At 41.9% G+C, this 27,781-nt stretch overlaps 2 protein-coding genes and 1 long non-coding RNA gene across 4 annotated transcripts; 2 read left to right on the top strand and 1 right to left on the bottom strand.

Moving 5' to 3' along the window:
- LOC106563569 (CD276 antigen homolog) lies at positions 1 to 10,731 on the top strand. The gene is made up of 7 exons (XM_014129266.3): positions 1 to 475; positions 2,614 to 2,916; positions 3,260 to 3,526; positions 3,866 to 4,201; positions 4,360 to 4,494; positions 8,105 to 8,167; positions 8,483 to 10,731. Exons 1-7 carry the CDS (start codon positions 397 to 399, stop codon positions 8,548 to 8,550), a joined length of 1,251 nt encoding a protein of 416 aa, XP_013984741.1. The 5' UTR covers positions 1 to 396; the 3' UTR covers positions 8,551 to 10,731.
- Positions 7,056 to 8,098, bottom strand: LOC106563570 (uncharacterized). Its single transcript, XR_001319280.3, has 3 exons — positions 8,006 to 8,098; positions 7,489 to 7,637; positions 7,056 to 7,383 (listed from the first exon to the last, which is right to left on the bottom strand). It is a non-coding gene; the product is annotated as an uncharacterized LOC106563570 (long non-coding RNA).
- Positions 9,791 to 27,769, top strand: LOC100194697 (V-set domain-containing T-cell activation inhibitor 1). 2 transcript variants are annotated; one of them, XM_014129267.3, is made up of 6 exons: positions 9,791 to 9,858; positions 18,592 to 18,700; positions 18,827 to 19,135; positions 25,830 to 26,105; positions 26,216 to 26,548; positions 26,627 to 27,769. In XM_014129267.3, the coding sequence occupies exons 1-6, from the start codon at positions 9,856 to 9,858 to the stop codon at positions 26,716 to 26,718; spliced, it is 1,122 nt and encodes a 373-aa protein (XP_013984742.1). In that variant the 5' UTR covers positions 9,791 to 9,855; the 3' UTR covers positions 26,719 to 27,769. The 2 variants fall into 2 exon arrangements, with proteins under 2 accessions (XP_013984742.1, XP_013984744.1); XM_014129269.3 differs by lacking the exon at positions 18,827 to 19,135.
- The last annotated feature ends 12 nt before the right edge of the window (positions 27,770 to 27,781 follow it).

Here is a 27,781-nt window from a genome sequence, read left to right on the forward strand (position 1 = left end):
CGAGGTCTCTGTAGAGGGGCATGTATTTCAGACTAACCTTCCTGCCCTGCTGCTCCCTCCTTCTCTCTCTCTTCCTCTCACACTCCCTCTCTTCTCACTGTGAGAGGAGCTGGTTGCTCTAAAAGGGAAATAGCTTCTCTCCTCTGACACAAGTGGTTCCAGGTGGGTTTCAGACTCATTAACTCTCATTTGGGTTTACAAAGATATATTCCACCTGGATCCTTTAAACTGGCAGCAAAAAGCTTTCGATTCATACCATCCTTGAGGCTGAAATATGAGATCAAAGAAAGTCCAAGGCACCGTACCAACTGAGATTCAGAAGAGCTGCTAGATGCTTTAAGATCGCCACATGTTGGAATCAGGACGTGAGTCAACAACAACTGTACGTGTGAATGAATGATAATGGTAAAGGCACTTGTTCAAGCTTGCTTGAGGTTGCTGTGGATTCTCACCTTGGCAAAGTGTAAGATCCCAGGTAAGGATAAGATCTCTCTCGCCTCTTTGAAAGGTAGTAGTGCATGAATTGTCAGGAGAGGGAACAAATAATCTGAGTACTGTATGTCTTTTGAATACTTACATCTCATCTAATCTTAAAATACATGTCTGTCTATGTGTTCATGGAACAGGAGCTTTTTGTATTTTGTGTCCCTTTCACTGCACAACATATTGTATTTCCTCTTGGAAAAACTAGACAGGCATCTGAAAAATAACTCGTTTTTTTGTGGTTGGACTGTCTCCTTGCCATCCTAAAGGAAGGATGTTTTCCACAAGACAAATCCAGTGTAACGCAATGGTTTAGAGATGATGGTCTGTCCAGGAGTTTTGTGAATATAAACAACCATTCCAACATAAGTTACATATTGTCAGTGTACTGTCCCTGTAACTTGCCTTTGAAGTCGCTGAGGATTTATGATGTGAAAACATCCAAGCCAATGCTGAGCCTCCCTTGCTTTGCATGTGGAAATATGTGGTCCAGATGTGTTCTCTCTGAGGAATCCAGTGGCCCACGGCGTCTGTGATGGCTGGCCCTCCACACAGCTCTGTTTGTTCTGTCTGAAAGTCTAGGGAGACCGGGTCCCGCTGTCCTGTCCAGTGTTTAGACTGGCAAGACCTAACTGGGACCCAGGTCAACTGTCTCTCCTGCACAGGAGGCTGCTGAGGGGAGAACGGCTTATAATAATGGCCGGAACAAAGCAAATGGAATGGCATCAAATACCTGGAAACAATGTGTTTGATGTATTTGTTACCATTCCACTAATTCCGCTCCAGTCATTGCTACAAGCCCATTCTCCCCAATTAAGGTGTCACCAACCTCCTGCGCTCTCCTGTTTGGAATGTTGCAGAGAATATGAAAGAAGTCTACTGAGGAGAGGTTCACAGTCTCACTGGGACATCTCTGACTTTTCACACGTTTGCACATGTAAATTCTATATTGTCATGCACCAGGGCACCCAAATACCTTATATTCATAATTCTCTACTAGCCTAGGCTACTACTCACAGAGAGGGAAAATATATGGTCTATCAGCTGATCATATTGAATGTAGTTGATATAAACCAGATAACTAGTTGGCTAGCTAGCTGTTTGATATGCTGTTGTAACAATTTAACTACTCTTTACCTGTGATTGGAGTTTGTTCTGCTGCAAACATCTGCTTTGTATGCATACTTAAAAACAGTCCAATTGAACTCTTCCCTGTCCCTGGAAGTAAGAGATGACATACAACTCAAAAAGTAGCCAGTGTGCCACTACTCATACTACTGCGGTGTAGCTTCTGCTCGCAGCTTCTGCTCGCATGTGGGAGGGGGGATTTCACCCCCAAAATGTTATTAGCTAGTTGGATGGGCAAGTCTTTACAGAACAGGAGAGAAATTGACTAAAAGTAAAATAAAAATGTATTGATAAAAAAATTCTACCAATCTGAAAGTGCACTTTTCTCATAGGAGGGCAAAAGTGCAGGTGCTCAGGTACTCCTAGAGCCCTATCTTTTCATGGGCCTGTCATGCACTATATTTGACTCTGAGTTGGTGGCCTGTCTATGAAGGACTTCACTGACGCTATCGTTGTTATTTTGACAGTAAAAAGCCCATACATTCCCTTGTCAACATGGATGTCACATTTACCCATTTACAGTGCAACATATTGTTGTGTAACCACATTTTGTGCACAACAAATGACTGAAAAAGCCACATGTTGAGGATAGGCTGTGTGATTACCAGTTTCAAGGGTATTATCTAATACTTATCCAGTCAAACCCTGCATTTAACTCAACAATTGTAATGTATGGCCTATCATGTTTGGCTTTAGGAATGCACCATAACCATATGGTGCTGGACCTCACTCTGGAGTGTGTGGGGGTTAAAATGGTGGGGTTGGGTAAGACAAAACGTAGGAAATGCGTCAGAGTTGTGGACAAACGCAACCTATAGCAGGATGGAAAGAGGGGGAGAAAGGTTGACTGATGTGTTTAATGCAGGACACTTCATATGAGTTATATTGACATAGAAAGAACGTACTGCACATTACTTCTAACGTGTGTAGGTTGAAAGAGAAAGATATTGAGAAAAAAAGGTGACATTTCCCTACACTGTCATCTCTCTACTTTTACCCTAGATGCCCACGTCACATGCCTATTCTCTGAAGACTGTGTGCTGCCCTGCAATTTCAAACCCAGTGGGAATGAGATCATCCGCTGGTACCTCCACGAAGTGCTCCTCCTCAGCCAATCCCAGCAGGGTGGGGACCAGCCTCCCCAGGACCACCGTACCAGGACGTACCTGATCCAGGACCAGCTCTCCCGGGGCATCGCCTCGCTACACCTCAGACAGTGTGGCATCAAGGACCGAGGCCGCTACAGGTGTCTGGTCAACAGCACTCTGGGACAACAGAAGTCCTTTGTCATCATGAAAGTGGAGGGTTAGTAGTTTCGCTGCGGCTTGTATCGAGGCTAGATTATGTAGCTGAGTATCCACTTCACATGTCAAATGCTTTCACTGTAGCTTGTGGTGAAATGCCCTCTGTGTCATGATGGTTAAAAGACGTGAATCAACCAGCTGCAGCTGTATTTGAGCTGCTAGACCTAGAGCCAAATGGCTAAACTGATATCAAGCCAAGAGTAGAGTATTTGCTCTTGTTATTGGTTTTGTGACCTTGCTGTACATAAACATTTTAATGGGTTTTTGCTCTCAAATTCAGTTTGTAGTGAAACCACTCAAGGTTGTTACTCTCTAATCTTCGCTATCTCTTTTTGTTATTTCAGCTCCCATCAAGATGGTTACTATGGAGAAGAGTATGAACAGAGAGATTCAGTGCCTGTCCAAGGACATCTTTCCCGCTCCCCGTGTGCAGTGGTCCACTCTGCCCCCGAAAGACAACCTGAGACCCATCACCCATATGGGACCCAACACTGAAGGCCTCTACTCCTTTCAGAGCACGCTGAGAATGTTTGAAAATACCCTCACCTACATCTGCACCGTTAACTCCACATATGGATCACAGTCATGGAGGAGCTCACTGCAAGAAAGAGGTACATCATAACCAGCATTTAATCTCTCTCGCTCTCTCGCTCTCTCATTTTGCAGATGCATAGTCTATAGTTGAGTAATTCTCATAAAAACAGTGACAAACTGCTGTAGGTGACTGTTATGATGACTAAGTGCAGAGCCAGAGAAAAACCCACAAAGAAATTTTGACAAATGTATATGTGGGAGCTCTCAACACCCAGTCAGACTTAGTTTGATTGAATTCAGTGTCACACACTGCCCTCTGGAGTTTAAGAGAGAGACTACAATGGTAAGGCCCCAAAAGGACAGTGATATTTAGACATATTTATGGCTTACAGTCCATAAAAGTATTTTATCAACAGGGTTGATTGGAGAGGCGGGGCAAGAGCTGTCCATACCCTGCATTGCTCCACAGAACCTCCAGAACTTCTCCCTCACCTGGACCTTCAGCAGAACCAATGACCCCACGGTCATCCTCAGCTACGACAGCCGAACCAGACGGACCTCCAACCTCTGGGTGGGCCGGGCTGGACTGAAGCTGGACCAGGTTTTGATGGGAGATGGATCCCTCTTTCTTCACAATCCAGAGAGTCGGGAACAAACAGGAACATACACCTGTACATTCACAGGCTTCCAGAGCAGACACGTGGTCCAAACCCAGGTCAACATCAGGTCAAGATCCCAGTTACCAGTGACAGGTACATAAACATTAAACCTTCATCTTAAATAACTATACTGTACTATTTTTTTATAGTATACAGTATGAGCTCATTATACACACAAGGTTATTGAAGATAGGCGTTCACATAATTTCATAATCCTGCATTTTTCACGTTTACCTTGTCCAAACGTCTAGAAAAGATGCCAAAGACTACAGACCAGGCTGAGCGTACAGGGGAAAGTCACTTCCAAATGTTGGTGATTGTTGTAGTAGTCGCAGTGGTGGTTGCAGCAGTAATAACAGCACTACTACTGTATAGAAAACTACGAGGTAAGTGTAGCCTTCATGCAGTCAAATGACCAAATCGCCCTCTAGTGGCCTCATGGGTAGAATGTTATTAATATTTTTCAAATTTCATATTAAATCAACATTATTTCTATGTCAAACGGTTTTGTTATATTTCAGTCTTCTGCTATGTATATAAAGTGACATTTTGGGATGCAAACTGAAAATGTCATACATTTCAACTCTATATCTGACATGGTACAGGGGTCCTCTTTTTTTGCCCATAACCATGTGTTGTTTCAAAGTAGATTTGTTTAAGACCAAGAAACACTGTGTGACCCTGATTTAGCCCACCGCAGTAAAAGGATAAAGACAGAACTAGGGTTGCAAAGGGAGGGTATATTACTAGAAACTTTCGACGTTTACCAGTAAATTACCAGAATTTTGGTACCTTTCAAGGATTTTATGTAATCTATCACAAGGTATCTAGTGACCCTTTTGGGTACTTCAGATTATCACAGGTATCTGTAATAATATCTGTCCCTTTGTGTGGCCTTATCACATGTAAAATAGTTGAGGTGAGGCACCACAGGCTGAAATAGTTTTGCATCTACTTCTCAATTTTGAGGTTTTTGAGTATTTTGGTCTTTTAATACTAGCATTTTCAAAAAGTAAACATAAAAATATATTTTTTTTAATTTAATTTTTTTGTTTTTTTTCATACTACCGTCATCAAATGGCAGAATTTGTAACCACATTCAAATACACATACAGTGCCTTCGGAAAGTATTCAGACTTTTTCCACATTTTGTTACGTTACAGCCTTATTCTAAAATGAATTAAATAAAAAAATGCTCATCAATCTACACACAATACCCCATTATGACAAAGCAAAAACAGGTTTTTAGACATTTTTTGCTCATTTATAAAAGAACAAATGAAACATCAGACCATTTACAGAGTACTTTGCACCTTTGGCAGCGATTACAGCCTCGAGTATCACGCCACAAGCTTGGCACACCTGTATTTGGGGAGTTTCTTCCATTCTTCTCTGCAGATCCTCCAAACCTCTGTCTGGTTGGATGCCAAACCTCTGTCTGGTTGGATGGGGAACGTTGCTTCACAGCTATTTTCAGGTCTCTCCAGAAATTTTCGATCGGGTTCAAGTCCGGGCTCTGGCTAGGCCACTCAAGGACATTCAGAGACAAGTCTGGGCTCTGGCTGTCAGCTTAGGGTCGTTGTCCTGTTGGAAGGTGAACCTTCACCCCAGTCTAAGGTCCTGAGTGCTCTGGAGCAGATTCTCATCAAGGATCTCTATGTACTTTGCTCCGTTCATCATTCCCTCGATCCTGACCAGTACCTGACCCAGTTCCTGCCCCTAAAAATCATCCCCACAGCATGATGCTGCCACCTAAATGCCGGGCAGCCAGCTCTAGGAAGAGTCTAGGTGGTTCTAACCTTCTTCCATCTAAGAATGATGGAGGCCACTGTGTTTGTTCTTGGGGACCTTCAATGCTGCAGACATTTTTTAGTACCCTTCTCCAGATCTGTGCCTCGACACAATCCTGTCTCTGAGCTCTACGGACAATTCCTCATGGCTTGGTTTTTGCTCTGACATGCACTGTGTGCCTTTCCAAATCATGTCCAATCAATTGAATTTACCACAGGTGGACTCCAATCAAGTTGTTAAAACATCTCAAGGATGATCAATGGAAACAGGATGCACCTGAGCTCAATTTCGAGTCTCGTAGCAAAGGGTCTGAATAATTATGCAAATAAGATATTTAAGTTTTTTTTAAACCTGTTTTCGCTTTGTCATTATGGGGTATTGTGTGTAGATTGCTGAGGATTTGTTTTATTTAATTCATTTTAGAATAAGGCTGTAACGTAACAAAATGTGGAAAAAGTCAAGGGTTCTGAATACTTTCCGAAGGCACTGTAAATCCATAATTTCATACACCATTTAAAAGCCCATTTCAGAGAATGTTACAAACTGGACTATATGTAGTAACTTACTCTGAAGAGATTGTAGTTGGGTCTAAATAGGCATTTGCCGATTTTTTGCCTAAATTCAGTGTACTTGTCTTTAACTGCCATTTCCCGAAAGTCAGACTCTTCCCACATGCCAACAAATTTTTCTCAGACTTAAAATGTTGTGTGGTTATCCTTAGATATATTCCCCAGACTTGTATCGGAGAAATTGTTGAAGTATTCTAACTTTTATTGTAGATCATATTTTCTTTGGAAATATGCCGAAAAAATGCAGTTTACGTACGTATCTTTAGTATTTTACAGATAGAAATATGAAAAAGTATATATCCACAATCTGCCCTACAGAAGTCCGGTCCTGGAGTGTCTTAACAAAATGAAACCCAAATATTAAGGTTGACTTTATGCAGTGTCCAGAAAAATAGATTTGCGGTATATACAAATATGTGCATATTTCAAGTTTAAAAGTTTATTTGCCACGTGCACAGAATACAACAGGTGTAAAACAGTACAGTGAAATTCTTACCTTGATAATAATAGAAAATAGAATAAAAAATAAAAGTATGAATAAAAACCACACAAGAACTATGATGTGAGTTAAAGAAACACGAGAATGCAAATGTTGCATATACAGGCCAGTGCCAGTGCCTTATTTAATGTACAGGGGTACTGGAGTGGTTGAGGTGGGTTTATACAGAAAAAGTGACTTGTAGTAGGATATACATGTAAACAGGGCTGAAAAGTGACTGGTTGCAGGAATATATAAATAATTATGGTAATGCTGTATACTAGTGGTAATATATACATGTAAACAGGAGTAATAGTGACCAGTAGCAGGATAAATAGATAAATACTTATGGTAATCAATAATAATTGTAGCATCAGCGTATGTTGTGTCTCAGTGGGTAGAGACCTGTGGATGGGCATAGAGTCAGTTTGGATAGTCTGTGGGAGAGACAGAGCAGTAGTTATTAGCCATTTAACAGTCTTACGGCCAGGATGCAGAAGCTGTTTACGAGTTTGTTTGTCTGAGCCTTGATGCACCGGTACCGAGTATGGAGAACAGTCCATGTCTAGGATGGCTGGAGTCTTTGGCAATATTTCGGGCCTTTCTCAGACACCGCCTGGCATGTACGTCCTGGATGGCTGGGAGCTCGCCCCCCAGTGATGCGCTGGGCTGTCCCGTCCCTCTGTAGGGCCTTCCGGTCGTTGGCGAGGATATTTCATGTAATGAGATATCACAGCATTTGCATATTTTTTACTATATTTCAGAAAAGTTATAATACAAAAATTATAATATTGGTGTGTATATTCAACTGGTAAAAGTTAATTGTGATGTGATTAAGGAAAAATAAAAGTTAGGGTGTGGTGCCTCGCCTTAAATAAATAATAGAATGAGAAACATTATATTAAATATATATATATCCACAGTGACAGTTAGTGCCTTCATTTTAAGGTAGCTAGGTGAGACAACCACATATCTATCACAGTCATAGTAACATTTTCCTCAATAAAGTAGCTATCAGGAAAGTCAGTGTTGGAAAGAAAAGACAAGCGTGAAGAATACCTGAGAGTAAATGAATCACTTCAGAGCACCATGCATTCTGTACTCATACTGAGGTGACAATGAATGAAGTGATGCCTCATATGTATTTTTACTCCTTAGCCAACCAACGGCAGGCTGGTGGGACCACTGTGGAGGACACAGAGATGCAACCAACGGAAACTAGTAAGTATTCTTTATCAATTGTCAGGACTCCTCATTATATGGCCTTTGTGCTTTTGTCCTATTATAATCAAATCCATTTATCAGATTTTTACCATTCTGCAAGGGCAAAAAAAAAATGGCTTGTGTAACCTTCAGCCCAGATACCGTTAGCCTTTACAGCATTCATAAAACTCCCACTCTTCTATCACTCTTGATTTATTCAAGTATGGTTGAAGTACACTGGTTATAAATAATGCAGTCTTTAGAGTTATTACTTTATTGGCTAATATCTACTGCCCTGCCTCACTGATTGGCCTCTCCATCTCTCCCTCACAGTTAAGACAGATGATTCACCAATGGATAACTGCCAGCTGACAGAATACCACAACAATAGCTATAATTAATATAAAATATCAGTGTGGATGACGGATCACCAGCTCAAGCTGAACCTCGGCAAGACGGAGCTGCTCTTCCTCCCGGGGAAGGACTGCCCGTTCCATGATCTCGCCATCACGGTTGACAACTCCCTTGTCCCCTCCTCCCAGAGTGCTAAGAACCTTGGCGTGATCCTGGACAACACCCTGTCGTTCTCCACTAACATCAAGGCGGTGACCCGATCCTGTAGGTTCATGCTCTACAACATTCGCAGAGTACGACCCTGCCTCACACAGGAAGCGGCGCAGGTCCTAATCCAGGCACTTGTCATCTCCCGTCTGGATTACTGCAACTCGCTGTTGGCTGGGCTCCCTGCCTGTGCCATTAAACCCCTACAACTCATCCAGAACGCCGCAGCCCGTCTGGTGTTCAACCTTCCCAAGTTCTCTCACGTCACCCCGCTCCTCCGCTCTCTCCACTGGCTTCCAGTTGAAGCTCGCATCCGCTACAAGACCATGGTGATTGCCTACGGAGCTGTGAAGGGAACGGCACCTCCATACCTTCAGGCTCTGATCAGGCCCTACACCCAAACAAGGGCACTGCGTTCATCCACCTCTGGCCTGCTGGCCCCCCTACCTCTGAGGAAGCACAGTTCCCGCTCAGCCCAGTCAAAACTGTTCGCTGCTCTGGCACCCCAATGGTGGAACATGCTCCCTCACGACGCCAGGACAGCGGAGTCAATCAGTCATTTAGCAGACGCTCTTATCCAGAGCGACTTACAAATTGGTGCATTCACCTTATAATATCCAGTGGAACAACCACTTTACAATAGTGCATCTAAATCTTTTAAGGGGGGGGTTAGAAGGATTACTTTATCCTATCCCAGGTGTTCCTTGAAGAGGTGGGGTTTCAGGTGTCTCCGGAAGGTGGTGATTGACTCCGCTGTCCTGGCGTCGTGAGGGAGCTTGTTCCACCATTGGGGTGCCAGAGCAGCGAACAGTTTTGACTGGGCTGAGCGGGAACTGTGCTTCCTCAGAGGTAGGGAGGCGAGCAGGCCAGAGGTGGATGAACGGAATGGAGCACATCTGTGTTCTAGACAATTTAATAACTGTACAGTCTTCATAATTTACATTAAAGTTGTGAATACAGTGTACATTGTAGCAGTTGTAGTTGTCAACTCTGAACTGCCTTATACCGTTCTAAGGTATCAAATTACAGTACTGAGCCAGAAATAGACACTGCCTAAGGTATCTAATGACAGTACTGTAACAGAAATAGACACTGCTGTGCTCTATGTAATGGAGTGACATTTTCGTCCTGAATGTGACACTGCTATGGTAGGTTTTGTGTGAAATTTAACGTGTGATGGAACTATATTTTGGATAATACTGGTTATGCTGCACCTTTGAGTTGACCTGCACTTAATTTTTGTTGTGAAAGGATACACAAGCATGAACACGTACGTCTTCAAATGGCATGGATTGGCTGACATTTGCTTTATACTGTAAAAGTTTTATAGGCCTAGAAAGTGTTCTCCCTCATTCAACGGTCTCTACAAAACCACATCCATACAGTACCTTCAGAAAGTATTCACACCCCTTGACTTGACTTTTTCCACATTTTGTTGTGTTACAGCCTGAATTTAAAATGGATAAAATTCAGATTTTTTGTTACTGGCCTACACACACACACACACAATACCCCATAATGTCAAAGTGGAATTATGTTTTTTGAAATGTTTACTAATTCATTTAAATGAAAAAGTGTAATGTCTTGAGTCAATAAGTATTCAACCCCTTTGTTATGGCAAGCCTAAATAAGCACAGAAATAGAAATGTGCTAAACAAGTCACATAATAAGTTGCATGTACTCACTCTGTGTTCAATAAGCATTATACAACGGGTTAAAACCGCATTCCAACCTGTGTCTATTCCACATGTTAGCACCAGTTAAATCTATGACATTGAAATGCTTATTTACTCTGTTCCATCTGACTGCGCAATCCACTGTCTCATCAGCTCAGCCAGGCAATTTATGTACTAGGTCTACACTGTAAAAAGCATCTAGACATTATTTCCCATTTCATTTAGACTAACATGTGGTTTTCAACAGCAGAGATTTGTAATAACCTTGCTGTTTGTACGTCCTACATTTGCAACATTGTTTCAATATTGAAATTCGAGGTGAATAAACTATAAAAGGAAAATAAATGGCTAGAGTTTACACTTCTTAAACTACACTGCTCAAAAAAATAAAGGGAACACTTAAACAACACAATGTAACTCCAAGTCAAATCACACTTATGTGAAATCAAACTGTCCACTTAGGAAGCAACACTGATTGACAATAAATTTCACATGCTGTTGTGCAAATGGAATAGACAAGTGAAAATTATAGGCAATTAGCAAGACACCTCCAATAAAGGAGTGGTCCTGAAGGTGGGGACCATAGACCACTTCTCAGTTCCAATGCTTCCTGGCTGATGTTTTGGTCACTTTTGAATGCTGGCGGTGCTTTCACTCTAGTGGTAGCATGAGACGGAGTCTACAACCCACACAAGTGGCTCAGGTAGTGCAGCTCATCCAGGATGGAACATCAATGCGAGCTGTGGCAAGAAGGTTTGCTGTGTCTGTCAGCGTAGTGTCCAGAGCATGGAGGCGCTACCAGGAGACAGGCCAGTACATCAGGAGACGTGGAGGAGGCCGTAGGAGGGCAACAACCCAGCAGCAGGAACGCTACCTCCGCCTTTGTGCAAGGAGGAGCAGGAGAAGCACTGCCAGAGCCCTGCAAAATGACCTCCAGCAGGCCACAAATGTGCATGTGTCTGCTCAAACGGTCAGAAACAGACTCCATGAGGGTGGTATGAGGGCCCGACGTCCACAGGTGGGGGTTGTGCTTACAGCCCAACACCGTGCAGGACGTTTGGCATTTGACAGAGAACACCAAGATTGGCAAATTCACCACTGGCGCCCTGTGCTCTTCACAGATGAAAGCAGGTTCACACTGAGCACGTGACAGAGTCTGGAGACGCCATGGAGAACGTTCTGCTGCCTGCAACATCCTCCAGCATGACCGGTTTGGCGGTGGGTCAGTCATGTTGTGGGGTGGCATTTCTTTGGGGGGCCGCACAGCCCTCCATGTGCTCGCCAGAGGTAGCCTGACTGCCATTAGGTACCGAGATGAGCTCCTCAGACCCCTTGTGAGACCATATGCTGGTGCGGTTGGCCCTGGGTTCCTCCTAATGCAAGACAATGCTAGACCTCATGTGGCTGGAGTGTGTCAGCAGTTCCTGCAAGAGGAAGGCATTGATGCTACGGACTGGCCCGCCCGTTCCCCAGACCTGAATCCAATTGAGCACATCTGGGACATCATGTCTCGCTCCATCCACAGACTGTCCAGGAGTTGGCGGATGCTTTAGTCCAGGTCTGGGAGGAGATCCCTCAGGAGACCATCCGCCACCTCATCAGGAGCATGCCCAGGTGATGTAGGGAGGTCATACAGGCACGTGGAGGCCACACACACTACTGAGCCTCATTTTGACTTGTTTTAAGGACATCACATCAAAGTTGGATCAGCCTGTAGTGTGGTTTTCCACTTTAATTTGGAGTGTGACTCCAAATCCAGACCTCCATGGGTTGATAAATTGGATTTCCATTGATTATTTTTGTGTGATTTTGTTGTCAGCACATTCAACTATGTAAAGAAAAAAGTATTTAAGAAGATTATTTCTTTCATTCAGATCTAGGATGTGTTGTTTAAGTGTTCCCTTTATTTTTTTGAGCAGTATAGTTCATGAAATGTTGTTTTTAGGAAAGGGGTGTTTATGGAAGATTATGGAATAAGGTTTCACACAAGTGTGTTAAAATCCATTTAATCAGTTTTATTTAAAAATTCTTTAAGTAATACTTAAAAGCTATGTCTAGTTGTCTTATTTTAATTATTTAAACAAAATATGGGGGGGAAATGGTGTTGCACATGTCACCATTCATGTCCGCCCTATGAGGAGATTTGATGTAAAGTCCCTCTTTTTAACTCACCTGCACATTCATTTTCTTTGTTCATTCTTCGTTGTTCCTTTTCTATACAATCCATTATGTACAATTGCACTAAATATTATTTGAATAATGCAAGATTTTATATCCCAGCAGTCTTTAAAATGACATTCAGGAGCAAAAGGTATTCAATAGTTGTTTTTAATGCATACAAAAAAATTGTCATTAGAATATAATATTGGAATATAACTAATAACATTAAATAACATTGGAATATAACATTTAATAACAATATCTTTTATCTCTGTGTAATATTGATGTGGCAACTTTCTTACGCTCTGTCATTGTGCAATTCAAATTTATACATAGGTCACAAATAAAGCTATTCCCAGTAAAATTGGAGCACAACTCATGAGCCCACCTCCTGCACAGCTCACACCTAATCCAGCCCCCACCTGTGACTGAAAACGGGGAGATGCCAACTGAAAAGTTCTCTTAAAAACGTAGCTAGCCATCTAGCTATAAGACATCACATGCTGTGTCAAATAGCTAAAAGGTTATAAAGTAATCAGTCAGCAGTGGAAACATTTACAACCGCAATTAAGTTACTTTCTCAAAAATGTATGACATAGGAAATGTTTTGTTGAGTAAGAGCAGTGGCAACCAGATAAAAGTGTTGGGAAAATAAATAATTGTGACATCTTGTGGTCTTAATGTGAATTACAGGGGGCTAGCTGCCTGGTGGCTAGCTGCCCTAAATGGCGTTGTTCGCAGTAGAGATTGACATGGGAGCAGCAGTACTGCATAAGTCAGTCTATTTTTATTTCACTCTACACCTCAGATGGTATGAGTTTCGTTAAATACGCAAACAATTGGCCTTAACGGCAATGTTGTTGGGACTGGGAGAAGGGCAGCTATGCCGCTTGTCCCACTCTCCGTTTGTGGCCTATTTGATTAAACCTTAGCATTGCCGTGTACTCGGTTCTTTCGTTGTCAACGACAACTCCATCAAATTCTATTTTTTTCCTTGACTCTAATGTTAATGTTAATGATGGGTCGGTCCTTGGCTTCTACAAGACGTTGCAATTCCTCTATTGAAGACGTCATCATTTAGTCTACTGACGTGGGTTGGCATCAGGTAGCCTAGTAACTGGCTACAACTGGAGCGAGGCGTGAGAGTGGAAAATTACAATTTCTTTTTATTAAGTAAACTATATTAGGCCTAGCCTACATAGTTTTTTTGTTTGTTAATGAAATGCCCAACACATTACATATTTCCACCCCAAAAACTAAGTTTAGAACTGTTCCTGTACGGCCCGTTCCTGCGGATTGTTGATCCTGTCTCAAAGTTGACTCTAGGGTTGCCGTCCAAACACTTTAAAAAAAACACACCCTCGTTCACTTACCCTCGCCTTATGCCCTTGGGGAATCCCCGTCGCCATCTTGGCGGGTGGTCCAAATGATTAGCCAAGCAAGGGAAGTTTGCAACGCTCTCAGCCCTCGTTTTTAGTCGGCTTTGCGAGTGTATAATTATGTTCACTCAGGGCCCTGAAACTCCACATAATTACATTTGCAACGATTGTACATCTCCTAAGAAAAGTCCTCCAAAACTTAAAAACAACATCAATGGAGAAGTCAACATACACGTGTAGGTAAAAACGAATGCAAATAAGTTACAAATTGTGCTACTAAAGCACATGACGGTACAAACACGTCTCGTAAAAAGTAAATATGTTTTTGTTTGCTTATCTTTTGGAAATAAAACATTTTCCTTCTTCAGTTAGTTCCAGCTAGGCAGGCTAAAGTTAGTTTGCTAGCTATCATACAGTAGGCGTATATTAATAATGATATATTTAATATAAGTAGACATGCAATCATAATTGACTGTAGCGCATATAAAGCACCCACAAGTTACCGGTGGCTAAAAACACAATCATCGCGGGATGAACGAGTGACGAATTTCCAGCAAAGTGTGGTCCATTTAAAAATCATTCCTTCCTCCCTTGCCCTGCAAGTGTATATTTGACACAAGTTATACGTCATCAGAAGTGTCCACTTAATTTTGAGGCTGAGGGGGTCTTTTAAGTGTTTGGACCGCAAGCCTAGAACTTCACTCCCATTCCTGCCAGAATCCTGTTGGAGTCCTGTTCCAGTGTCAACCCATTTACCTGTGACTGTATTCGTGATACAGCACTGCCTTATTGCTTTTATAAAACTGTTCCCAACATATTACAAATTCATACAATTTCATTCTTCCACCAGAATATATAATCCAGACAAAATCTAGTTAGTTATTTTGGTCATGTTGCTACAGACATGACCCAGTCATTCATTATTATTCATAGTTGTTATGCAAAATGACATGTCTTCTGTTTTAAACAAAATGGTTGCTATGCAGGCTGGATAAGTTATTCTCACTTGCTAGCTAGCAAGTCAACTTCAGCTAACTCAGTTATGTCAAACATTGAACCTGGAATGGCAGTACACTAGCTGCATTTTGTTTGATATTTTTTCTATTGGCATTTACTTGCATGTGCCCATGGTAATGACGTTGATGCCAGAGGAGGCTGGTGGGAGGAGCTATATGAGGGTGGGCTCGTTGTAATGGCTGGAATTGTCACGCCCTGACCGTAGAGATCCTTATTATTCTCTATGTTTGGTTAGGTCAGGGTGTGACTCGGGTAGGGAAGTCTATGTTTTTTGTTTCTTTGTTTTTGGGCCAGTGTGGTTCCCAATCAGATGCAGCTGTCTATCGTTGTCTCTGATTGGGAATCATACTTAGGCAGCCTGTTTTCCACCTGTGTTTGTGGGAGATTGTTTTCTGTTTAGCATTCTGAGCCTGACGGAACGGTTCGCTTTCGTTTTGTTTCTTTTGGTTATTCTTGTTTGAGTGTTTCTTGAAATAAATTATCATGAACACTTACCACGCTGTGCTTTGGTCCACTTCTCCTTCGAATGACGAGCGTTACAGGAATGGAATGAATGGAACAGTATCAAACACATCAACATATGGAAACCACAAGTTTGACTCCATTCCATTGATTATATTCCAGCCAATACAATGAGCTCGTCCTCCTATAGCTCCTCCCACCAGACTCCACTGGTTGATGTGTGATTTCAACTGGCTCAGAAAAAGTTGTCTTGACACTGCTCACTTTACTTATGATACTACAGAGATCAAAATTCAAAAGTGAAACATTGTTTCCGAGGTCAGACAGTGAGGCTTATATTAACCCCCGCTGTACCAAACGAAAGCTGGCTACCCCCGCGCCCTTGCCGGATATAAACCCCCGCTGTACCAAACGAAATGCTAGGCTTATATTAACCCCTGCTGTACCAAACTAAATGCGAGGCTTAGTGTGTCAGAGTGAGCAATGAGCTGTCGTCCACTCTTAGCTATGATGTGGGCGTGCCCCAAGGGTCAATACTGGGGCCCCTCCTGTTCAGCCTGTACATTAATGATCTGCCTTCTGTCTGTACTGGGTCTGAAGTTCAAATGTATGCAGATGATACAGTGATATATGTGCATGCAAACAACAAGCTGCACAAGAACTCACTACTGTAATGGTCCAGGTTACAAAGTGGCTCAGTGACTCGTGTTTGCATCTCAATGTGAAAAAACTGTTTGCATGTTCTTCACAAAGAGGGCAACAGATGCTACTGAGCCAGATGTCTATGTGTCAGGGGAGAAGCTCCAGGTGGTATCTGATTTGAAGTACCTTGGCAACATACTTGATTCCAACCTCTCTTTTAAAAAGCATGTGAAAAAGGCAATTCAAATAAACAAATTCAACCTAGCTAATTTCCGATTTATACGAAATTGTTTGACTACAGAGGTAGCAAAGCTGTACTTCAAATCTATGATACCCCCCCACTTAACATACTACTTGACTAGTTGGGCCCAAGCTTGCTGTACAACATTAAAACCTATTCAGTCTGTCTACAAACAGGCTCTCAAAGTGCTTGATAGGAAGCCCAATAGCCATCATCACTGTTATATCCTCAGAAAGCATGAGCTCCTGAGTTGGGAAAATCTTGTGCAATACACCAACGCATGTCTTGTATTCAATATCCTAAATGGCCTGGCTCCCCCTCCACTCAGTATTTTTGTTAAACAGAAAACCCAAACATATGGCAGCAGATCCACAAGGTCCGCCATGAGAGGTGACTGTATAGTTCCCTTAAGGAAAAGCACCTTTAGTAAATCTGCTTTCTCTGTGAGAGCTTCCCATGTCTGGAATACACTGCCTTCAGACACACATAACTGTACCACCTATCACACTTTCACAAAATGCATGAAGACATGGCTAAAGGTCAATCAGATTTGTGAACATAATCCCTAGCTGTGTATTGCCGCTTTCCATGTTGTCTGTTGTCTGTAGCTTGTGAGGTGTGGAAACACTTTGTTGCTTTTATGGATTTTGTCTTGTTGCTTTTTGTTCTATGTTGCTCTGTCTGTATGCTACGTTTTGCTTGTCCTATGTGCTCTACGTGTGCTCACTGCTCAATGATTGTCTATATTGTAATTGTTTTTAATAACCTGCCCAGGGACTGCGCTTGAAAATTAGCCGGCTGGCTAAAACCGGCACTTTTACTGAAACGTTGATTAATGTGCACTGTCCCTGTAAAAAATTGAATAAACTCAAACTCAAATTTTAACCCCCGCTGTACCAAACTAAATGCTAGGCTTATATTAACCCCCGCTGTACCAAACTAAATGCTAGGCTTATATTAACCCCAGCTGTACCAAACTAAATGCTAGGCTGGAAGCAAGGGGAAATAATGTGCGAGTTAAGATAAATACAAGAGATGATTCGAACAGCAACATGAACATGATATTCTTATGGAGGCACAGTGAACATTTTCAGATGGTACTGTTAGAAGGCGTAGGTGTGTCTGTGACGGCCAATACAACACAGCTTGGAACGCTGCTCGTCCAATCAGCATCCACTTTGAAAGGTGTATCAATACACCCAGTCACTACAGGTGTCCTTCCTAACTCCGATGCCGGAGAGGAAGGAAACTGCACAGGGATTTCACCATGCGGCCAATGGTGACTTTAAAACAGTTACAGAGTTCAAAAACATTTCAGTTACTCCACAATACTAACCTACTTCACAGAGTGAAAAGAAGCAGCCTGTACAGAATAAAAATATTCCAAAACATGCATCCTGTTTGCAACAAGGCACTAAAGTAATACTGCAAAAAATGTGGTGAAGCAATAACATTTTTGTCCTGAATACAAGTGTTATGTTTGGGGCAAATCCAATACAACACATTACTGAGTACCACTCTCCATATTTTCAAGCATAGTAATGGCTTCATGTAAAGGACTGGAAAGTTTTCAAGATAAAAAAGAAATGTTTTGGAGTTAAGGACAGGCAAAATCCTAGATGAAAACCTGGTTCAGTCTGCTTTCCACCAGACACTAGTAGATGAACTCACCTTTCAGCAGGACAATAACCTAAAACACAAAGCCAAATCTACACTGGAGTTGCTTACCAAGAAGACAGTGAATGTTCCTGAGTGACCGAGTTACAGTTTTGACTTAAATCTGCTTGAAAATCAGTGGCAAGACCTGAAAATGGTTATCTAGCAATGATCAACAACCAATTTGGCAGAGCTTGAAGAATACAAAAAATAATAATGGGCAAATGTTGCACAATCCAGGTGTGGAAAGCTTTTAGAGGCTTACCCAGTAAGACTGACAGCTGTAATCGCTGCCAAAGGTGATTCTAACATGAATTGACTCAGAAGGTTTAATACTTATCTAATCAATATATATTAGTATTTATTTTTTTATGAATGTTTTACAAATGTTAGAATTTTTCTTCCACTCTAACATTATAGTATATTGTGTAGATCGTTGACAAAGAAATTACAATTAAATACATTTTAATCCCACTTTGTAACACAAGAAAATGTAGAAAAAGTAAAGGGGTGTGAATACATTCTAAAGGCACCGTATCTTCAACTACATCACTATCTTAAATGTTGCAAGCATAGCATGAGAAGATCATAATATATTTTGAGATTTTGAAAATGTTGTACACTAATATTTTCCCCTTCTACTCTTAGATGTGTGAGTGGATGAATACTTGTAAAGGAAACAAGGGAATAACAGGGTCAATTACATTTCTACTCATCTTGTTATTTACCCTGCAACTGGCTGAAAATGTAACTTCGGGTAAGAATACTAGATATATTCATTATCAGAAATGTTTGATTGTAATAAAATAACATTAACCTCTGGAATCCAAACAGCTATTAAAGAATATCTAGGCATTTTTATTTTTCATGTCTTCCCTCCCAGTCTCTCTGGTGAAATGTCTCTACTCTGAGGACTGTGTGCTGACATGCAGCTTCAAACCAAATGAAGACGAGGTGGTTCACTGGTATAAACAACAAATATGCGTCCATAGCTACTACTATCAAAGTGACCAGTTACAACTGCAGAATGGACATTTCAGTGGAAGGACCTCTTTGTTCAAAGACCAGCTTGTTCATGGAAATGCATCGCTCCTACTAAAGAGGGTAGATGTTTCAGATGAGGGCCTATATAAGTGTTACACCAGCACCGTGATGGGTAACAAGGAAACCTTTGTGGATGTTAAGGTGGAAGGTTAGTTCCTGCTGTTGCTGTGTGAAAGTATTGGGACAGTGACACATTTGTTGTTGTTTTGGCTCTGTACTCCAGCACTTTGGATTTGAAATGATACAATGACTATGAAGTTAAAATGCAGACTGTCAGCTTTAATTTTAGGGTATTTTCATCCATATCGGGTGAACCGTTTAGAAATTATAGCACTTTTTGTACATAGACCCCACATTGTAGGTGACCAAAAGTATTGGGACAAAGTCACTTATATGTGTATTAAAGTAGTCAAAAGTGAAGTATTTGGTCCCATATTCATAGCACACAATGACTAAATCAAGCTTGTGACTCTATAAATTGGTTGGATGAATTTTCAGTTTGTTTTGGTTGTGTTTCAGTGCCCAATAGAAATAAGTGGTAAATAATGTATTGTGTCATTTTGGAGTCACTTTTATTGTAAATAAGAATATAATGTTTTTTAACACTTCTATATTAATGTGGATGCTACCATGACTACGGATAATCCTGCATTAATTGTGAATAATGATGAGTTAGAAAGTTACAGACGCACAAGTATCATACAGCCCCCCCCCCCCCCCCAAAAAAAATGCTAACTTCCACCGTTATTGTAAAGGTGAGAGGTTATAATTTCTTGGGAGTATGATCTTTGTGTGTCTGTAACTTTCTTCCTCATCATTATTCACGATTCATTCAGGATGATCTGTAATCATGGTAGCATCCACAAGTGTTTAGAAGCAAATGTAGAAAAAGTAAAGGGGTGTTCTTATTTACAATAAAAGTGACTCCAAAATGACACAATACATTATTTACCATTCATTTCAATGGGGCACAACATATATATACATTTTTTTGTCTTTTATTTTTAACCTTTATTTAACTAGGAAAGTCAGTTAAGAACAAATTCATATTTACAATGACGGCCTCCCAAAAGGCAAAAAGCCACCTGCGGGGACGGGGGCTGGGATTTAAAAAATAAGAAGAATAAATAAATAAATAAATAAATATATATATATATATATGACAAAACACACATCACGACAAGAGAGACAACACAACACTACATAAAGAGAGACCTAAGACAATAACATAACAAGGCAGAAACACATGACAACACAGCATGGTAGCAACACAACATGACAACAACATGGTAGCAACACAACATGGTTGCAGCACAACATGGTACAAACATTATTGGGCACAGACAACAGCACAAAGGGCAAGAAGGTAGAGACATCACACGAAGCAGCCACAAGTGTCAGTAAGAGTGTCCATGATTGAGTCTTTGAATGAAGAGATTGAGAAAACACTGTCCAGTTTGAGTGTTTGTTGTAGCATGTTCCAGACGCTAGCTGCAGCGACCTGAAAAGAGGAGCAACCCAGGGATGTGTGTGCTTTGGGGACCTTTAACAGAATGTGGCTGGCAGAACAGGTGTTGTATGTGGAGAATGAGGGCTGCTGTAGATATCTCAGATAGGGGGAGTGAGGCCTAAGTGGGTTTTATAAATAAGCATCAAACAGTGGGTCTTGTGACGGGTATACAGAGATGACCAGTTTACAGAGGAGTATAGAGTGCAGTGATGTGTCCTATAAGGAGCATTGGTGGAAAATCTGATGGCCGAATGGTAAAGAACATCTAGCCACTCGAGAACACCCTTACCTGCCGATCTATAAATTATGTCTCCGTAATCTAGCGTGGGTAGGATGGTCATCTGAATCAGGGTTAGTTTGGCAGCTGGGGTGAAAGAGGAGCGATTACGATAGAGGAAGCCAAGTCTAGATTTAACTTTAGCCTGCAGCTTTGATATGTGCTGAGAGAAGGACAGTGTACCATCTAGCAATACTCCCAAGTACTTGTATGAGGTGACTACCTCAAGCTCGAAACCCTCAGAGGCAGTAATCACACCTGTTGGGAGAGGGGCATTCTTCTTACCAAACCACATGACCCTTGTTTTGTAGGTGTTCAGAACAAGGTTAAGGGTATAGGAAGCTTGTTGGACACTAAGAAAGCTTTGTTGTAGAGCATATAACACAAAATCCAGGGAGGGGCCAGCTGAGTATAAGACCGTATCATCTGCATATAAATGGATGAGAGAGCTTCCTACTGCCTGAGCTATGTTGTTGATGTAAATTGAGAAGAGCATGGGGCCTAGGATTGAGCCTTGGGGTACTCCCTTGGTGGCAGGCAGTGGCTGAGACAGCAGATTTTCTGGCTTTATACACTGCACTCTTTGAGAGAGGTAGTTAGCAAACTAGGCCAAAGACCCCTCAGAGACACCAATACTCCTTAGCCGGCCCACAAGAATGAAATGGTCTACCGAATCAAAAGCTTTGGCCAAGTCAATAAAAATAGCAGCACAACATTGCTTAGAATCAAGGGCAATGGCGAAATCATTGAGGACCTTTAAGGTTGCAGTGACATATCTATAACCTGAGCGGATACCAGATTGCATACCAGAGAGAATACTATAGACATCAAGAAAGCCAGTCAGTTGATTATTGACAAGTTTTTCCAAAACTTTTGATAAGCATGGTAAAATAGAAATTGGCCTATAACAGTTAGGATCAGCTTGATCTCCCCCTTTAAATAAAGGACAAACCGAGGCTGCCTTCCAAGCAATGGTAACCTCCCCAGAGAGGAGAGACAGGTTAAAGAGGTCGGAGATAGGCTTGGCGATGATAGGGGAAGCAACCTTAAAGAAGAAAGTGTCTAAACCATCTGAGCCAGATGTTTGTTTTTTTGGGGTCAAGTTTCAGGAGCTCCTTTAACACCTCAGACTCAGTGACTGCCTGCAGGGATAAACTTTGTAGCGGGGCAGGGGAAAAAGAGGGAGAAGCATCGGGGATAGTTGCATTAGAAGGGGGGGAGATGAGGAAATGTGGACGGGCAAGGAGGCATGGCTGAGTCATATAGGAATCCTGACTTAATGAAGTGGTGATTAAAGAGCTCAGCCAGGTGCTTCTTGTCAGTAATAACCCCATCATCAACTTTAAGGGACATGGGCAGCTGTGAGGAGGAGGGTTTATTTTCCAGGTCTTTAACTGTTTTCAATACCTTCTTGGGGTTAGACCCACAGAGAATTGCTCCTTAAAGTAACTAACTTTGGCCTTCCGTACAGCCTGAGTGCACTTTTTTTTCATTTGCCTGAACAAGAGCCTGAGTATGCGTGTCCCGAGCCTTTCCCTAATGCAATTCTTGAGGTGGAGTAACTCTGCAAGATCACAGTCGAACCAGGGGCTGAACCTGTTTTTCATTTTCTTTATGGGGGTGTGTTTGTTAACAATACCACAGAAAATATAAAATAAAAAGGTCCAAGCGTCTTCGACAGAGGGGATCAAGCTGATTCTATACCATTTTACAGAGGCCAGTTCACAAAGGAAGGCTTGCTCATTAAAGTTTTTTAGCAAGTGTCTATGACAAATTAGGACAGGTTGTTTCACTGAGCAGCCATTACGAACACAGGCTGTAAAACAGTGATCATTAAGGTCATTACAGAAAACACCAGACTGATACCTATCAGGATTATTTGTGAGGATAACGCCAAGAAGAGTAGCCTTTTCTGGGTGTTTGGAGTCATACCTTATGGGATTGGTAATAATCTGAGAAAGATTTAGGAAGTCCCATTGCTTTAGGACTTGGTCAGGTGGTTTAAGCATGTCCCAGTTTAGGTCACCTAGCAGGACAAATTCAGACTTAATGTAAGGGGCCAGGAGAGAGTTTAGGGCAGGTACTGTACAGGCCGGAGATCATGGAGGCCGATAGCACCCAGCAACAGTCAATAGAGAGCTATTTGAAAGTTTAATACTTAAAACAAGCAAATCAAATTGTTTGGGGACAGACTTGGTGGAGATAACCGAGCACTGAAGGTGATCCTTGGTAAAGATTGCCACTCCCCCACATTTAGAAGATCTGTCTTGCCGAAAAAAGGTTATAACAAGAAAGGTTAACATCAGTATTCAAAACACTCTTCCTGAACCATGTCTGAGTAATGACCAACACATCTGGATTGGAGTTGTGAACCCACACTTTCAATTGATCCATTTTAGGTAATAAGCTTCAAGTGTTAACGTACAGAAAACCCAGGCTTTCACATGAGCAGAAATCAGTGAAGCAGATATCAGAATGTCAGAAAATAATCTGAAACAATCAAACAAACAGAAAATGCACCTAACAAATGTGTAGAGTCAGAAGCTTTATGTCGTCATTGCGTGCTATGAATATGGAACCAAATACTTAACTTTTGACTACTTTAATACGTTAAGTACACTAAAATGGGGACTATGTACAAAAAGTGCTGTAATTTCTAAACGTTGCGTCTGATATGGATGAAGATACCCTCAAATTAAAGCCGACAGTCTGCACTTTAACCTCATAGTCATTGTATCATTTCAAATCCAAAATGCTGAAGTACAGAGCCAAAACAACAAAAAATGTGTCACTGTCCTATTACCTTTGGAGCTCACTAAGTGTTAATTAAGTAGTGCTTTGTCTCATCGGGCTAATTAATAGGTCCAATGCAGCCTTTTTTGTATCGATATCAGATATTTTCTGGGTAACAATTAAGTGCCTTATGGTTATTTATTTAAATTAAAATGGTCAACAAGAAACAAAAACAGCTTCTTAGCAAAGAGCAATTTCTCAAGGAAGAATTTTGCTAGTACTGTCTGGGCGTGATCTGAGTGAGGAGGGGAAAACAGAAAACTAGAGGTTATTGGCAGAGAGTTTTGGAACTCATTCTTTTGGTCTATTAAAGGAAAATCCCACCACAAAAACTATCTTTCATTAGTCCATTGTTGATATAGTCCCATTTTGTTTGCATGTCAACAAGCAAATTTCAAGATGCCTAACTTTCAAAGTACAGAAATACAGCCAGTATGGTGCATGTTGCACCAAATTGTTAATTACATTGTTTCTTATTCAGGAGTGGTGTTTAAAAAAAAAGTGGAAAACCCCTAAATTATCACATGATGAAAATCATGAAATCACAACCAATAACACTTTCACGTGTGTGTGCGTGTGTGTGTGTGTGTGTGTATTTCTCTATTTTGAAAGTTAACTAGTCAGAACTAGGAAACAATGACATTTCAGACTTGCTGATTCGTTGAACACGGCACATGTTTAACTACAACCAGTTAGTAAGTAAGAGTTTCCAAGTTCTGACCAGCACGTGAACGTTGCATGATATATTGGATCTTGAAAACTTGATTGATGACATGCAAAACATTCACCAGGAAGGCCAAAACTCAATTCCACCAATACAGGCTGAAATGTCAGTATTTTCAAACAACTCTTATACTAAAATGTCATTATCATAATTTTGACAATTTTACAGTATTATTCCAACCTCATAGTGTGTAAATATACACTACATGACCAAAGTTATGTGGACATCTGCTCGTCGAACATCTCATTCCAAAATCATGGACATTAATATTAAGTTGGTCCCCCCTTTGCTGTATGACAGCTTCCACTCTTCTGGAAAGGCTAGATATTGGAACATTGCTGCGGAGACTTGCTTACATTCAGCCACAAGAGCATTAGTGAGGTCGGGCACTGATGTTAGGCTTTTAGGCCTGGCTTGCAGTCGGCGTTCCAATTCATCCCAAAGGTGTTCGATGGGGTTGAGGTCAGGGCTCTATGCAGGCCAGTCAAGTTCTTCCACACCGATCTCAACAAACCATTTCTGTATGGACCTCGCTTTGTGCACGGGGGCATTGTAATGCTGAAACATTTCAATCTGTTGCCAAAAGGAAGCACATAATCGGAAGCACATAATCGTCTAGAACGATAAATGGAAGCACATAATCATCTAGAACGTCATTGTATGCTGTAGCGTTATCATTTCCCTTTACTGGAACTAAGGGGCCTAGCCCGAACCATGAAAAACAGCCCCAGACCATTATTCCTCCTCCACCAAACTTTACAGTTGGAACTATGCATTGGGGCAGGTAGCATGCTCCTGGCATCCGCCAAACCCAGATTGTCGGTCGAACTGCCAGATGGGGAAGCGTGATTTATCACTCCAGAGAATGCGTTTCCATTGCTCCAGAGTCCAATGGCAGCAAGCTTTACACCACTCAAGCTGACGCTTGGCATTGCGCATTGTGATCTTATGCTTGTGTGCGGCTGCTCGGCTATGGAAACCCATTTCATGAATGTCCAGAAGAACAGTTCTTGTGCTGACGTTGCTTCCAGAGGCAGTTTGGAACCCGGTAGTGTTGCAACCAAGGACAGATGATTTTAAAGCGCTACGCACTAAAGCACTCGGCGGTCCCGGTCTGTGAGCTTGTGTGGCCTACCACTTCGCGGCTGAGCCGTTGTTGCTCCCAGACATTTCCACTTCAAAATAAAAGCACTTACAGTTGACCGGGGAAGCTCTAGCAGGGTAGAAATTTGGTGAACTGACTTGTTGGAAAGGTGGCATCCTACAACGGTGCTACATTGAAAGTCACTGAGCTCTTCAGTACGGGCCATTCTACTGCCAATGTGTGTCTATGGAGATTGTATGGCGGTGTGCTCAATTTTAAATACCTGTCAGCAACGGGTGTGGCTGAAATAGCCGAATCCACTAATTTGAAGGGGCGTCCACATACTTTTGGTGATGTATTGTATACAAAACACAGGAAAATCACATTTTTTTTGTCTGCACTGGGCCTTAAACTATTGTGACAATTTATTGAACACTTCTTTCTTTTTTTGCAGCTCTCATTCAGTCAGTGAGAATGGAGATGACTGGGGAGGTGGTCTCCTGTTCATCTCAGAACATCTATCCTGCCCCTGAGGTGGCATGGTCCACAGACCCATTATCTGGCCCAGAAACACTACAGAACTCCACCGTCAAAACCCCAGACTCCAAGGGTCTGTACATAGTGGAGAGCAGAGTCAGGATCCTGGGTAATGTCTTTGACTATGCCTACTTCTGCTCTGTCATCTCTGCAGACAAGGCCCAGGTGTGGACCACCTCCATAAAGAAGACAGGTATTCAGATCTTTCACCCATTTATCATGGTCCACCATAACAATATAAAGGCCAAAAAAGTTGGACAAAACCAGCCAGTCACACTTTGGGTGAATGTGTCTCTATTTCAGAGGAATTGATTGGAGAGGCAGGGCGAGAGCTGTCCATACCCTGCATCGCTCCACAGAACCTCCAGAACTTCTCCCTCACCTGGACCTTCACCAGAACCAATGACCCCACAGTCATCCTCAGCTACGACAACAGAACCAGACGGACCTCCAACCTCTGGGAGGGCCGTGCTGGACTGGAGCAGGACCAGGTTCTGATGAGTAAAGGATCCCTCCTTCTTCACAACCCAGAGAGTGAGAAACACTCAGGAACTTACACCTGTACATTCACAGGCTTCCAGAGGAGACACATGGTCCAAAACCAGGTCAACATCACAGCCAGACGACCCACTGCAGGTAACATGTAGGAGGAACAATCAAAGATATGGAGGATGAATATCAAAAGTAAAATGACCATGATATTTCCAATTACAGGTGTAACCAACGTGATGGCTGATCACATGCTGTGGATGATTCCTGCAGTGTCAGCAATTCTGTGGCAGTCCCTGTGGAACTATATACACTGAGTATACCGAACATTAGGAACACCTTCCTTTTTCACTCAGAACAGCCTCAATTCGTCGGGGGATGGACTCTACAAGGTGTCGAAAGCATTCTACAGGGATGCTGGCCCATGTTGACTCCAATGCTTCCCACAGTTGTCAAGTTGAGTGGATGTCCTTTGGGTGACCATTCTTGATACACACGGGAAATTGTTGAACGTGAAAAACCCAGCAGCGCGGCAGTGCTTAACACAAACCGGTGAGCCTGGCACCTACTATCATACCCCGTTCAAAGATTAAAAAATCCTTGTTTAACCTGTCTCCTCCCCTTCATCTACACATACTTAAGTGGATTTAACAAGTGAAGTGAATAAGGGATCATAGCTTTCACCTGGATTCAAATGTCATGGAAAGAGCAGGTGTTCTTAATGTTTTGTATACTCAGTGTATAAATTAATAATATATTTGTGGAGTGATTTCACATGGATGAATTTACACTTTGGGAGAGGGGTTAGATGCCAGCAATATTTTTTTACATGGTAAACAATGGCCAGACACACACTTACTCTCAGGCACAGTTTTATGGCACAAGTTGTATGGTTGATTAGTCTGTGAACTCAATTACTGTGGCCTGGCTTAATGGAGTAATGTGTAATGAAGCAGACAGCAGGAGCTTGGCCTGGGTGGTGTGCAGGTTAATGGAACAACTGCTTGAATAGTTGTACAAAGTGTACACCACAGGCGGCCGGTGGCACCTAAATTGGGGAGGACGGGCTGATAGTAATGGCTAGAACGGCATCAACGGAATGGTATCGAGCACATCAAAAACATGGTTTCCGTGTGTTTGATACCATTCCATTAACTCCATTCCAGCCATTATTATGAGCCATACTTCCCTCAGCAGCCTCCTGTAACCAAGTCTGCAATGACAATGAAAATAGTATATTCTGAATGAGGAGAGGGTGGAGAACAATTTATGCTTTTTTTAAATTGAAATCCTAATAAAAAAGTAAAAATATGAAACTAACTTTACCTCAGTGCCAAATCAAACCATAAAAACAACCCTCTGAGCAGAGTAAGTTCAAAT

This window comes from Salmo salar, chromosome 11, assembly GCF_965601325.2.
Source record: "Salmo salar chromosome 11, fSalSal1, whole genome shotgun sequence".
In the NCBI taxonomy this organism is placed as follows: Eukaryota; Metazoa; Chordata; class Actinopteri; order Salmoniformes; family Salmonidae; genus Salmo; species Salmo salar.

Excerpts from the sequence above, each read along its gene's own strand:
- LOC106563569 (XM_014129266.3), top strand. The coding sequence starts at position 397 with ATGATAATGGTAAAGGCACTTGTTCAAGCTTGCTTGAGGTTGCTGTGG. Across the intron at positions 2,917-3,259 it reads TGTCATCATGAAAGTGGAGG|CTCCCATCAAGATGGTTACT; the intron begins GTTAGTAGTTTC and ends TTGTTATTTCAG. Across the intron at positions 3,527-3,865 it reads GAGCTCACTGCAAGAAAGAG|GGTTGATTGGAGAGGCGGGG; the intron begins GTACATCATAAC and ends TTTTATCAACAG.
- LOC100194697 (XM_014129267.3), top strand. Across the intron at positions 18,701-18,826 it reads GGCTGAAAATGTAACTTCGG|TCTCTCTGGTGAAATGTCTC; the intron begins GTAAGAATACTA and ends CTTCCCTCCCAG. Across the intron at positions 19,136-25,829 it reads TGTGGATGTTAAGGTGGAAG|CTCTCATTCAGTCAGTGAGA; the intron begins GTTAGTTCCTGC and ends CTTTTTTTGCAG.